Source organism: Symsagittifera roscoffensis, chromosome 5 (genome assembly GCF_963678635.1).
Source record: "Symsagittifera roscoffensis chromosome 5, txSymRosc1.1, whole genome shotgun sequence".
Lineage (NCBI taxonomy): Eukaryota > Metazoa > Xenacoelomorpha > Acoela > Convolutidae > Symsagittifera > Symsagittifera roscoffensis.
The window spans coordinates 39,580,660-39,594,100 of record NC_087066.1 but is presented as its reverse complement, the minus strand read 5'-3'; the positions used below and the strand labels follow the sequence as shown (position 1 = coordinate 39,594,100).

General features: G+C 39.0%; 3 protein-coding genes across 3 annotated transcripts in view; all 3 read right to left on the bottom strand.

The window, feature by feature from the left end:
* Positions 1-13,441, bottom strand: part of LOC134845457 (U2 small nuclear ribonucleoprotein A'-like) — a 361,634-nt gene that overhangs the window by 201,194 nt on the left and 146,999 nt on the right. The window lies entirely within an intron of this gene.
* Positions 1-13,441, bottom strand: part of LOC134845456 (protein FAM98A-like) — a 183,186-nt gene that overhangs the window by 22,748 nt on the left and 146,997 nt on the right. The gene's annotated exons all lie outside the window — the stretch shown is intronic.
* LOC134845611 (muscle, skeletal receptor tyrosine protein kinase-like) lies at positions 726-5,591 on the bottom strand. The gene has a single exon (XM_063862594.1). The coding sequence runs from the start codon at positions 5,570-5,572 to the stop codon at positions 2,516-2,518; it is 3,057 nt and encodes a 1,018-aa protein (XP_063718664.1). The 5' UTR covers positions 5,573-5,591; the 3' UTR covers positions 726-2,515.

Genomic DNA, 13,441 nt, shown 5'->3' with positions numbered 1-13,441 from the left:
GGAGGTTCGTAATTGGCATAAAAAACGCTCGAAACAAATATCAAATCAATTTTGAGAAATTGTTTCATTTGTCAACTAGATGTTCGATTTCGGAAGGATGATCGGCCTTCATACTAAATCCTTATACAAACAGTGAATTTACTAAACTTTTCTGACACTATTTCTATTTTTCGTTTGCAATTTAAATTTAAATCTTTTAGCAGTTTTTTTGCCAACTTTGGGTACTTATCGCTATTTTTTTGAAAAAATGGAAATCATTTTTTGGGCATATCTATTTGCAACAACCAATTTAAATTTTTTTAAATGGAAATCACTGCACAGAGTATTAAAAACACTGATTAACCTTCAGAGCTTTTCTCGATTTTTAAATTTAATTTTGAGTTAAATGAAACACATTCCGATTCAATATTTTTGTTACAAAAATTTTTTCAACGTTTTTTTCAGGTGAAGAAAAATATGTCTTTAATTGAAAATGATGGAAACGTAAAATCAGCAAGCACAGGGCAGAAAAAGATACTATCCGTCTATCGATTTCGGTGTAAAACAAATTTGTGCAAGCGGGTTTATGAAGAATTACATGCGAACTTCAGTGTTTTTGGTTCATGTCCAACCTTTTTGGCCGGGCACTGTTTTACGGCGGAGTGTCTGATTACTAAATTATCATTTATTATCACTAAATTATCACTTATCTCTCAGCTGGAATAAAAAAACTGGCTAGAGGAGAAGATTTTTTTCTTGATAAATGTAGCAATCTATTGCAGTTTTTCTTTAATTTACAGCCAATGTAAATCAATAATGTAATCTAACTAATGCTTGACAAATGCAAACATGAAGACAAGACAACATTCATCAAGCGAAGCAGTAAATAGAAAACTTAAAGCGTCGTTTTCACTGAAGGCCAAGACCGGAGAGAGAGAGATAGAGGGGAGAGAACATGAGAAGGAGAGACAAAAATAATTTGGGATAGGGAGGAGAATTGGGTAGTGATTGATAACCAAACTAGCACATTAAACTGCACTGCGCTTATTAGCTCCAATACAAACTGTGACCGGTCAATACACTAGATTTACTAAATTGTTAGGCTTCTCATTTGATCTTTATAATAAATAAATATATTTCTATTAACTTCATGAACGCGAACATTTTTTCTTTAAAAAAGAACGATCAAATTTCAAGGTTTGCAAATTGATTTTCATACATTTTACCGCATAATTAACATCATCGATAAAATGCTGGACGAGAGATCATTATTTATTAAAGTTAAAACATTTATTAGCGTTTCTTTTCAAGGTCGGAATATTTACTAAAGTTTGGACAATATTTGTTAATATCCTACTAGACAGGTCACAGCTGGAATAGTATCACGAAAATTTGAATCAATCCTGAATAAATTTTCTACTGAAATCTACTGTTTCTTAATTTCGAAGGAAATTCCGTTCGTGTTTACCATCACTACTTCGCAAAATCAGAACTGAATCAACGTCCGTCAAAGTGATCCAGTCTAACTTTTGACTCCCTAATAAATCTCAAAAATGAAGTTGAAGAGTTCGCACCACTTAAAAATAAGTTTCAGGATATATAAATACGCCGATATAAATTAACCGTTAACCGGCATTGCACTATTGTAAACACCAATAAAACACTGCGAAAAATAACTGCTGCTAAAATCTAACTAGATGCAAATTTGTACAAAAGGATAATTCGACTAAACCAAACAAAAATGGTTTTCTTACTGCACTGTTTTATAGCTGCCTTTAGAGGTTTTTCCAAAAACAATCGGTTTGCTTCTTTCCTCGATCCACGCTCAATAAAACATGCTCATTATGTCATGTTTCAAATCGAGGCTTTCTTGAAAGCATGATCTGTATTTGAAGCAAGTATTATTCATCATGAGTTCGACAAACCAAAGATTTAGAAGATTTACAGAATGTTCTAGGTCAGTAATGGGCAGCAATCAAAACCGTTATTGCAAAACTAACTCAACTGATAAGCTGTTAGCTGCGCTATTATCAGAACCATGCAAACTATTTGACCAAAGGTTTAACCAAGTGTCATTTATGAATGAATGATCGATATCTCGAAAGTAAGCTGTTAATGGGACACTTGATTAACTAACTCTAAACTGACTGTAATATCAACTTTATTGTAAATTAGAGTCACATAAAATTAGTAGAAACAGGATGTGACATCTACCATTGCATCTTGTTAAATATTTCATAAACCAAAATTTAATTCCCTTCACCATTCAAGCAAGATGCCGATAATTGATGTTGATTAAACAGATAATAGAACAAATAGAAAAATAAACAACTTGATCAACCTCATCCAAAAAAATCAATAAACTTTGCAACAGTTAGCAGCAACACCTGAGTCAAGAGTCCAGAAATACTGTTATCGTGGTTAGGTCAGACATACTCTGCAGACTCTTGACGCTTTAAAGAACTAAAGCTGGAACAAAGGTGATTTACGGTAGCTCTTGGCTAGTTTTGATAAATGTCAAATTTCAGGTTCTAGTCTAGCAAGCTGAGAAATTGTTCAACTGATCGGCACTTCGGTTGTTGTTAAAATGCTGCGGTAATCCAGAGCCCTTTCTATTTTGAGCGGGACCATTTGGGGGGTATTTGTGCATTAGGGATCCGGGAAACGCTCCTTGTGATCCGATGTTGTACTGCATTGCAGCTCCTCGCGACTGCTGGTTGTTGGACGGGAAACCCGGCCTTGCTAGACTTGGAGGTCCTCTCGGTCCAGAGGCGTCAAAATTGTGCATTTTAGGGTTCTGCATTCCTCTATTACTCAAATCTGACATGTTAAACACTTGCTGCCCATTCGGAGTCTGCACTTGCGGCGGGAAAGTTCCCATGGGGGACCTCCAAGCAGCATTCGCATGGTTAAAGCGGTTGAAGTTACCCCTAACTAAATTTTTATTGTTAGGCATGTTTGAGTTGTTACAACTCGGACGAATTTGGAACTGAGGCCTAGGAATACTGGGAGGGTTTTTGGCCCCTGGATTTCCAAAACCGGTAAATCTGGAACCTTTCTCTGCTTTTGTGGGGTCGAAAGCATTCGCTCCAGGTGAAATCTGGGATGTTTGTTGTTTTGCTGCATTTTGACGATTGTTTTTCACAATGGCCTCCATGTTGTTGTAGTTGTGCTGAGGCAACTGTGCCCTGTGCATCGTCCTGGGTGACTTTATCCGATCACGTGCAGCCTCAAACTGCAACTGCTCAACCAACTCCTCCGCTTTGGGCCGATTTTTAGAATGATAGCACCAGCAATGCTTCATTATTTCGTACATGCTGTCGGGACAACCAGTGGGCTGCTTCAGGATTTCAGGCTTCAAGATGTGAGGCACTACGTCTTCGTTGAGGATGTTGTCGTAAGGCTGAGTCCCGAATGTGAAAATCTCCCAGAGCACAATTCCAAACGAGTACACGTCGCTGGCTGTCGTGAAAGTCCCATATGTTATGGCTTCAGGAGGCATCCAACGAACAGGAAGCAGAGATTTACTTTTCATACGGTAATAGTTCCTGTTGTATATATTTCGCGACAGTCCAAAATCTGATAACTTCACCGTAAGAATTCCACTTTTGGCGTCTTCGCTCAGAAGGACATTACGAGCTGCTATATCACGATGGATGTGCTGTCTCTTTGCTAAGTAGGCCAGTCCTTTTGCAATTTGGATGCAGATAGAGTGAAAAAGAGGCAAATGTTTCTCAACAGCTCGTACAATGATATCCATGGCCTCCCGCTCTAGCTCTGCATTATTCGGGGTCGATGGACAGAGCTTGGTCAGATACTCGTGCAAATCACCACTTGGCATAAACTCAAATATCATGTACAACGGCTCCTGAGGTGATCCTTCAAAGCAAACACCGTAGAACTTAACAATATTTTCGTGACTGTATTTGTTCATCAACTCTGCCTCTTGGCGGAAATTTTGTCTCTCAGAAGAGGTAGCTTCAACTTTCAGAGCCTTGACGGCAACTAACATTGCGTGGTCACTTGACTTCCGGATTTCAGCTTTGTGGACTATTCCAAACTCACCCTGACCGAGTCGCGAAAGGATAGCAATCTGACTGCGTTCATAATTCCACATACCGGTCTCATCTTTGCAGGCATAATTATATTCCGAATTCTTAATGTTTTTGAAAAACTGTTCTTCTGGCAACTCTTTTTTACGGCGACATTTCACACATAGCAAAATAAATATGAGTAGTGATGCGAGAAGAATCAGAGACGCTACTGCGCTGAAAATTAAGACCATTGAAGTCGTCGACAAGTACACCCATGGCGAGAAAGACGGCTGGGGATTTTCGTCATCAACACAAGGACTGATGCTGCAAAATCCCCAATCGCTCTGGCTATAAAAACACCATGGCCTTGATTTGCGCTGCAAAGTCGATACATTCGCAGGATTCCTGCAGAAATTACTTGCGGAGTATAGCTCAATGTACTCAACAGCGTTAGAAGAATAAGTATTCAGGTGTATATACTGAACAGCCGAAGTCCATTTTAGACATTGTTCTTTGTTTTGCGTATGTGAAGCATCTCCTCGGTAAAACTCCCCACCGTCCGTTTTGTTGTAGCAATCTCTAGTGGCGTTTTCAGCTTTAATAGCTCTTTTCGCCTGAGCAGCCTGAATTGACACACAGCTATCAGTGTCTGTGAGAGCGCTACATGTTTTTCTTCCATTTTCGAACGTAGCACCGGTATCGAATTCTAATGCTTTGAAAACTGCTGTAAGGTTACCCATGAAAAGGTCAAACTGGACAGCCACAGTCTTATTGTCAGTATACTTTTCACGTATTGCCTCCCACCCTGTTCCCGAGCATAGATCGAAAACATCAAGACAGTCTTGTTTGCACAGTTTATTTATTCCTAAAATTTTGTTCTTTTTTTCCTCTGAGTTGCATTTTGGATAAAAAATAACACACATGGCTGACTTCAACAGTATCCTGCACTCTTCAGAAGCTTCGCTGAACGCAGTCTCCAGATTTTTAGCATGATGAGCTTCAAAATTTTCTATTTTATTTTGAACTTCTACTAAATTGGGCTTGACCCAATCATAATGAAGAATATCTTTTGAGCAAATTTCATCTGATGGAGCTGGTGAACACATTTCCATTTCATTTTCCAACTCAAAAACTATTTTGGCGCATGAGTTTTCGTCACATAGTTTTTCGCTAAATTTCGGATGTGACCTCGGACATGCACACAGTGTGTATTCTCCAAAGTCTCCAGTAGATACTTGGCTAAACTTAACGGCTAAACGATCTGCTCCATCTACTTTCCTAACAGAGTGAAAAGCCATTCTCGACTTATCCTCTAAGGTAAACACTTTGAAGTCCTTTTTATCAATTACTGGTGTAAAAGTCAGCATCAATCCGTAATAATCTGTTAGCTCCTGTTTACTGTCAAAATCCGACTGAATATCAATGTCAACAAAATGCATCGCCTGGTTCGGTTTGGCCTTTTCTGCTTTTTTACGGTCAATGATTGCAAAATTCAAATCATGCTCCGTTGCGACTGATAAAAAGTTACTGAAAAAGACGATTGCTATGAGTAACTCCATGTTCGTAAGCTCACATGACAATCCTGAAAAAAATCTCATCAATCTTCAAGCTAATTGGTAGAAAAAACATATTGTTCCGACCGTCTTCGGCTATCTCACAGAAAGCTCTTGGTGGATTAAGCGTGATACCATATTCAATCCCAATCGGCCGTGATTCGCATTCTGCAGAAATCGGTCGAAAAACAACAGGTCAAATTATTTTTAGTGTTCTAAATACTTTAAAAAAAACTAAATTACAAAAGGGGCCCTTCCGTTTAGTTACGGTAAGTGCACAAGCTGGATAGGGCCATACCACCGATATAAAAATGCATATATATCAGCAATGTTGTGATAAACTCATTAAATAGTTTCAGGCCGGGGTTGCCTCATATTTCAATGATCCACATTATTGGTGCAAGTTCTCTATATCACGCCCTTCACCCGAAGAACAGTGACGATCAGGAACTATTCCAACTAGCTGACCAATTGCGAAAATACGTAATCCGCGACCGTGGTGTAAGCCTACAACCGAAAGCCAAAAATCTGAAACTACACTCGCTTGAAATCATCATAAACAACGATTGCAAGCCAAAAATCTGAAATTGCATCAGCCGGATTTTTTCGAACTTGAAATCATCATAAACAACGATTGCAACCTGTCCGCTCTTCTAAGCAAAAAGCGAAAACAGAAACCATCACAAAAGCAACGCGAGAAGCAACGGGAAGCGAAACAACAACGGCTAGGAGAATCCCGCTGAATAGGTTAGTAGTGGTAGTAGTAGAAACCTGGGCACAAAATTATTGTCCCAGTCTTAAACAACTGTACACAAACAAAGAACTGGACTTCACTGTCCCGGTCTTTACGTTGGTACTTTATTATATCCTCTTAAGAACTGGACTTCATTGTCCCGGTCTTTTCTCCCCAATTTAAGAACTGGACTTTGTTGTCCTGGTCTTATATCCCCTGACTAAGAACTGGACCTTGTTGTCCAGGTCTTAGACTCTATCTCTATCTCTGTTACTACTTCGATCTAGTATTTGTTCTATAAGTATATCACATCATCTCAAGAAAACACCCTTAAAACCTACAAGCGAACATTAATCAAAATGCGAGAAAACTGCAACAGCTGTAACAGAAAACTCAAAATGGGACCTAAGTTCTCATTTTATACATGTGACAAGGTCCTACATCTATCCCCTGCAGGGATGTCGAATACTCGGATTTTTTGATATTCGTTATTCGCCGCGGCCCAACTATTCGACATTCGACTTCGGCCGAATAGTGCCCTTACTATTCGGATTCGGCTTCGGCCAAATGTTACTACTCGAACAACTATTCGGATATTTGGTTATTTTCTAAAAAGTATTGAACATAGCATTTTTCAAGTAGAATTGGCTGGGACTTGCGTAATAATGTAAAAATCGCGCCATTTTGCCACTCCTTTTTTTTTCTATACTCGCACTTAGCCATCTTAAAAAAAAACAGAAAAATATTGTGAAACAAAACAGTAAACCAATATTCGGAATATTCGGGTTTTTTAGCAGTGGACCCTGGATTATTCGGTATTCGGCAAAAAAAAAAAATATTCGGATTCGATATTCGGATTTCAAAATTTTAATATTCGGATTCGGCTTCGAAGTGCCGAATACTCGGTATTCGGGTCGAATACTCGGATTCGAATCGATATCCCTGATCCCCTGAATGCACTATGTTCACAAACGATGAAGTCAAAGTCCTGATCAAACTGAATGATAACCTCCTCCACATCTGCAATGACTGCAAACCCAAACGTTACAATCTTGTCAAAAACAAAACTACAACAAGTAACAAACTTGACGAACAACTTGATAACCTGCAACTACAAATGAAGGTTCTCACCGAAAAAATGGAGCAATCCAGCACTGTCATCACTCAAGTACAAGCCGATATGAAAACACTTCAAGAAAAACCCAACAATTTCCGAGCAGCCGTGGGAAACGTAAACCCACGAAGAGTGGTTAATTCGCCAACTGTACCAAAAGCTCAAATTGGTATCCGAATACGAGGTGTTCCCGAAAGCAAAGAAAAAAGCGACATTGAACGAATGCAAGAAGATCTGGGGACAAATGACAGAATACTTGCATTCCTCCATTTGACGACCGAAAATTATCCAACGCAACTCGGATTGGAAAATTCAATCCCAATAAGGGGCCTCGTACCCTGCTGTTCAACACCGAGAGTAGCATAAAAAAAAATTTGATCCTAAAATCGACTTCCAAACTAAAAGACTTCTCGGAACTTCGGGTCTTCATCAGTCCCGAGTTATCCAAGGCGGATGCCGAAAAGGAAAACAATTGTCCCAAGAAATGGAGGGAACTGATAGTAAAAAAAGCAAGATAAAAATCAGAAATCTTAAACTAGAATTGAAAGAAAACGAAAAATGGATTGTTTATGAAGAAAGTAAAACTTCCCAGCAAACCGATAATTATGCAGACCAAGCTGGTGATGTTGCCATTACCGGATGACTAAGACCGATGAAAATGTTGATATTCAACACCAGAAGTATCCTGGATATAAACAGGAGAATGGACTTGTCAAACGCAATAGCAAACTCAGAATACGATATTATCTGTCTCTGTGAAACCTGGCTCACAAAAGACGTAACAACTGCCTCGCTCTTCCTAGATAACTATCAAGTATATCGCAATGACCGAGAAACATCAAAAAACAGAAAAACGAAGCACGGTGGTGTACTCATTGCCATCAAAAATGAAATCTCACATGACTTACATTCCATTGAGAATCTCAAGTCTGATTATCTCATCATAGAAATACATTCCAATAAAAGATCAATTATCTTAAGCTGTGTTTATAATGCACCCACTCCTAGCACCTACCAATGGTCCACTGAAAGTTTCTTAACTTTGATGAATGAAATGGCAAATCTCAAACTAGCCAACAAAAATGACCTCTGTGACTTAAAACTCACCGGTGACATCAACTTCTCACAAACATACTGGGAAGCACTCTCCTCATCTGACATATACGAGAGTCAACTACTGGACAAATTAGTTGAACTAAATTTTTCACAACATGCACCAACTCAACTAGACGTGCTGCTTTGCGACAATCCAGAATTAATTTCACAATGTCAAATCGACAGGAATATTCGAGATAAACTAACTAGTCAGTTCTCTGACCACAAACCACTCTACACCACAATTGCCGCCTTTAGCTGCATTAACCTTCCAAAAATAACAAATCATCGATATGCTTCCAAACGAACAGACTGGGACAACTTAAATTCTTCAATAGAAACTGAACCGTTTATCCCGTACTGCTAAAGTAACGTGAACGAAATTATCCGACAATGGTACGAATGGCTGTGGGGAAAAATCGAAAAGTTTGTACTAGGAATAACTGAGCATCGATCAAGGTTACAACCCTGGATCACACCATCCACCTCCCACCTCATCAAAAAACTTAAAACTTCAAACAATTAAAAGAAAACCAAAACAAGGTCTCGAAAGACTATTAAAGATCAAAAAACTTGAAAAATATATTCAAAGATTTTCCGAAGATGACCTAGCGGAATATGAAAAAACCGTCCTAGAAGGAAGCACTTTCAGCAAAATTCAAAAATACCTTAAATGCATACGCAAGACCCCAACAATTCCTTCGACGGTCAAAGACGGAAACACTGAATCACTGAAAGAGAAAAATGTGAATTATTCAATGACTATTTCGTCAGCGTGTTTGGCACAAAAGAACATCATACCGGTATCCTCTTTCCAAAAAGTGAGCCGAATAGATTTATTGTTGACCAAAGTCAAGTTAGCGAAATAATGAGGCAACTTAATGTCAATAAATCAATGGGACACGACAACATTGGCAATCTCATTTTGAAATCATGTCACAAAACTCTAAGCAAATCACTTACCCTTATATTTCAAACCTGCCTTAACAAAGGAATTTTTCCTGAAATATGGAAAATTAGTGAAGTAACCCCTGTTTTCAAGGAAGGGAGTAAAACCGATGTCAGTTGCTAAAGACCAATCAGCCTACTCTGCTGCTGCTCAAAATTGCTTGAAAAAATAATATTTGACAAACTCTATACTAGAGTGAAATACAGATTACATGAAAGTCAACATGGTATTCGAAAGCGTAGATCCACCACAATTCAACTTCTTCTATTTCTTGACCGAATATACGAATTGAACGATCAACAGGGTGTACAAGAACTTGCAGTTCTATACTTGGATTTTGCCAAGGCATTCGACACTGTACCTCATGATATTCTGCTTACGCAGATCAAAATTTTTGGAATTGGCGGGAAATTGCTGTCACTGATATATTCATACCTCAACAACAGAAAGCAATGCGTTAAGATTGAAGACTGTAGCTCAACCCTAAATAAGTCACCAATGGAGTTCCGCAAGGATCAATTCTGGGACCGCTGCTGTTCTTACTTTTCATAAACGATCTACCTGAAACCATGAATGACACGACAGTTTGGGGTATGCAGATGACTTTAAGGCCATTCTACTAAATCAAACTTCCCTTGACACTGCAACTCTGAAAATAAAGAAATGGCTACATGAAAACAAAATGCAACCCAACATCAAAAAATCAACGCTCCTCGGCATCAAAGGTGATTTAAAAGCTAGTCTCCTGAACAAAAATCTTTCCTCAGTAAACTCACAGCGTGACCTAGGACTGATTGTGTCCAACAAGCTCACATGGAACGAAAATTTCTCTCGTCGGACATCCAAAGCAATTAGTGCTCTCTTCCAGATTAAACGAAGTCTGACTATGAATAGCAGTGTCACCACCAGGCTTAACGCATATACTGGGTATGTAGTACCCATAGTAACATACGCATCCCAAGCATGGAATCCTAGCAGATCGAACATGGAACAACTCGAACGAGTTCAAAAGTTAGCAACAAATTGGATTTTGGGGACAAGCAAAACTTATACTGAAAGACTGAAGGACCTGAACCTTCTTCCTTTGAACCTATACATGGAAATGCACGACATTTTAATACTAATAGCCCTGCTTGAAAATCGTTACGATGTAGAAATAGAACGAAAACCATCTGAATCAGGCGAAATCACCCGACAGTCATCAAGAGGCGAATTTCAAATCCCAAAAAGCCGCTTGCAAAGAACGGACGACAATTTTTTCAAACGAGTGAAACATCTATACAACTGTCTTATCCGAGCCTGCCCAACGTTTAGCCTTAGACCAAGCAAAGCAACTCTGACCTACATATACCAGAAATACTTCAAAAAAATGTACAGTGAAGTCAACAAATGTACATGGAAACTCTTATGCAGATGTGGAAACTGCAATGTTTACAACAAACTGAGATAAAACATGGACTGTAAAAGGGGTGAAATTCCCTAGAGCTAATGCTCTGAAGCCTATTCTACTACTACTACTACTACTAATGCTGTCATAAATCAGCATTAAATGCATCGTCGTAATGTTAATTTATCTTAGCCGTCCTTCCTCTACAATAGCGCTTATGATTTTGTCGATAAATTGAACTTTGCGTAGCGATCTGCACCCCCTTATACAAAGTATAGAGCTCCTCAGGAGCGCGAAGCTAAATACTTTTGAATTTCTAAATACTTTTAAAATTTACAAATAACAGAAGACTGCTCTCTCAATTTTAGCAAAATAATAGTTTTTGAGCAAAAATCAATCCTGCAACAGCCTAATTGTTGTGAGAAACTTATTAAATAGTTCAAATTTACTGCTTGTGTGTTTTCATATCATATGCGAGCTGGGCTTTCCTCTTCTGATTATCTTACCAAATCTCGCCGTCCCAGCCGTAGCCAAGTGTAGCTTCCCTCGGGTATCTAGACACAAGAAGGAGTGAGCAGTTTGAACTACCTTTCAACAACACCTGTAACATTCGCCCAAATACTACACAGCGACGGAGCGTAGAAAAATTACCTACTAACGACTGGCAGGCGTCAGTTACCTTAATCCTACTCGTTTTTCACCGTCTCGACCTTGCCAGTTGACTTTCTGGTCTGTTTAGGGCTAAATAAAAAGTTACTATTTTTAGGCCATCAGTCAAACGATTTTTGATCAACTTTCGTTTACATGCGAACACAACCACATAGCTGAGTCTCGGATCCTCAGACTACGTTATTGCTATTAAAAACACGGCTGGAGTACGCTATTTTAATATGTTTTTGGTGACAGTTCTATATTAAATCCATTGGAGATGGATTAACTCTTTCCTCTTCCTAGCTACTCATATTCTAAAGTATCAAACAGTACCGGTGTCAATTCAAAGTTCTATGGCATCAGAGTAGCTAAAAAGTTAGTTTACTACAGTCTTTCACCATACTCTGGGGGACCAAGCCTCCGCTTCCGTGTTCTCCTCGAGATAACGTTGTTATCACTCCAAATTCGTGGCACGGGAGGATACTGCTTTCCACCACTTCCCTACCGAAGCCTCCTTTCCCACTAATTTCTTCCACTAAGGTTCTTATCGTGCGTGATTGTCACGATAAGAGGCTTCGTTTATCTATAGTTGTCGTCAGACTGTTTTGCACTAGATTTGCTGTTGTTCTATTTTTCTCAGCTTTTTTGGTATTTCGTTTTCGAAAGTCGTTTTTCGTATTTCTGAGAAATATCAACTTGACGATCCAAATTTTAAAAATAGAAAATTTCAGAATACTTCGACCCTCCTTTCAAGCAATTTTTCGCTGTTAAGGCCTTTTCTCTATGATTCGTGCTTCGTCGGAAGGTTGCGCTGTGCCAATGTGGCAGAATGGCACATATTCCCCGGACAGTCCCCATCAATGTCCCTATTGATCGCATAACACCGGGTTATCGTCAAGTAGTGTTCCAGTTCTCAATAATCAATATTACAAATCGCAAAAGAAAATGAAATTTATCTACTCCACCTCATTTCACTACGTGTCACAAATGGCATCATACTACATCTCACTGCCTTTCAACATTTTCACAAAATTTGCACCATGAGGATTGTCCTGGATAAAAATTTCTTTTCTGACTACTTACGTCATCTTTGCCATAAAACTTCTTTTCGCTCTTGCTTATTAAAAAGTTGGGACGTGGCACGGCCACGCACCCGTTAAAATTAACTTAATGTCACTCACCAAGTATAATTATTTATCTATGCAGTCCTCTTTGATATTAAAACTAAGAAACTCTGTGGCTAGGAAATTTATTGAGTCACTCACCCTCTTCGAGCGAGTTTACCCAAACTTACCAGGTCGCCACACAGTGAACACTTGTCTTACACAGGTTAAAAACATCAGTCGTGTTTAAATAGGTAAATATACTCATCTATGTTCTATATATATACATAAGTAGCACAACTAAAATTTTCTTTCAACAATTTCAACAATTGCAACAATTTTCAAAGTTTGGTCTGACCAAACTAAATCTAAACAGAAAGTTTAACAGTTTCAATAATCAAACTTGGTTGATTAGTTCAAGTTTTAACACACAAAGACAATCAAGTTTTCTCCTCTCTCCCTCTCTTGTTTACGTCTTCACTTCGCCTTCTGTTTCCATCATCCTTGTTTCATTGCTTCTTCATCCTGCTCTTCAGTTTCACTGTCCTCTAGAATTTTTTCCAAGATGTCCATAGAGTTGCGGGCTGTCCCCCAACTCTCCTGTTCGAACAGCCTCGGTTTGCAACAAGGTAGCAAGTCCACATTCACTTTTGCTCCCGGTTCCTGCAAAAGCTGTTGTGAAGACACAGGCTCACATTCCGTTCTAGGTCAGCTCGTAAGACATCTCTCTTTTCATTTTCAGTTACACAAGGTGCTCCAGCTACTTGCTTCACCGCAGTGGTAACAGCGTTTCGGAGCGTTAAGAACGCTCTTTTATAGGCTCCCGGTCCTATATCAAGCTGG

Coding starts and splice junctions, on each gene's coding strand:
- LOC134845611 (XM_063862594.1), bottom strand. CDS start 5,572: ATGGAGTTACTCATAGCAATCGTCTTTTTCAGTAACTTTTTATCAGTC.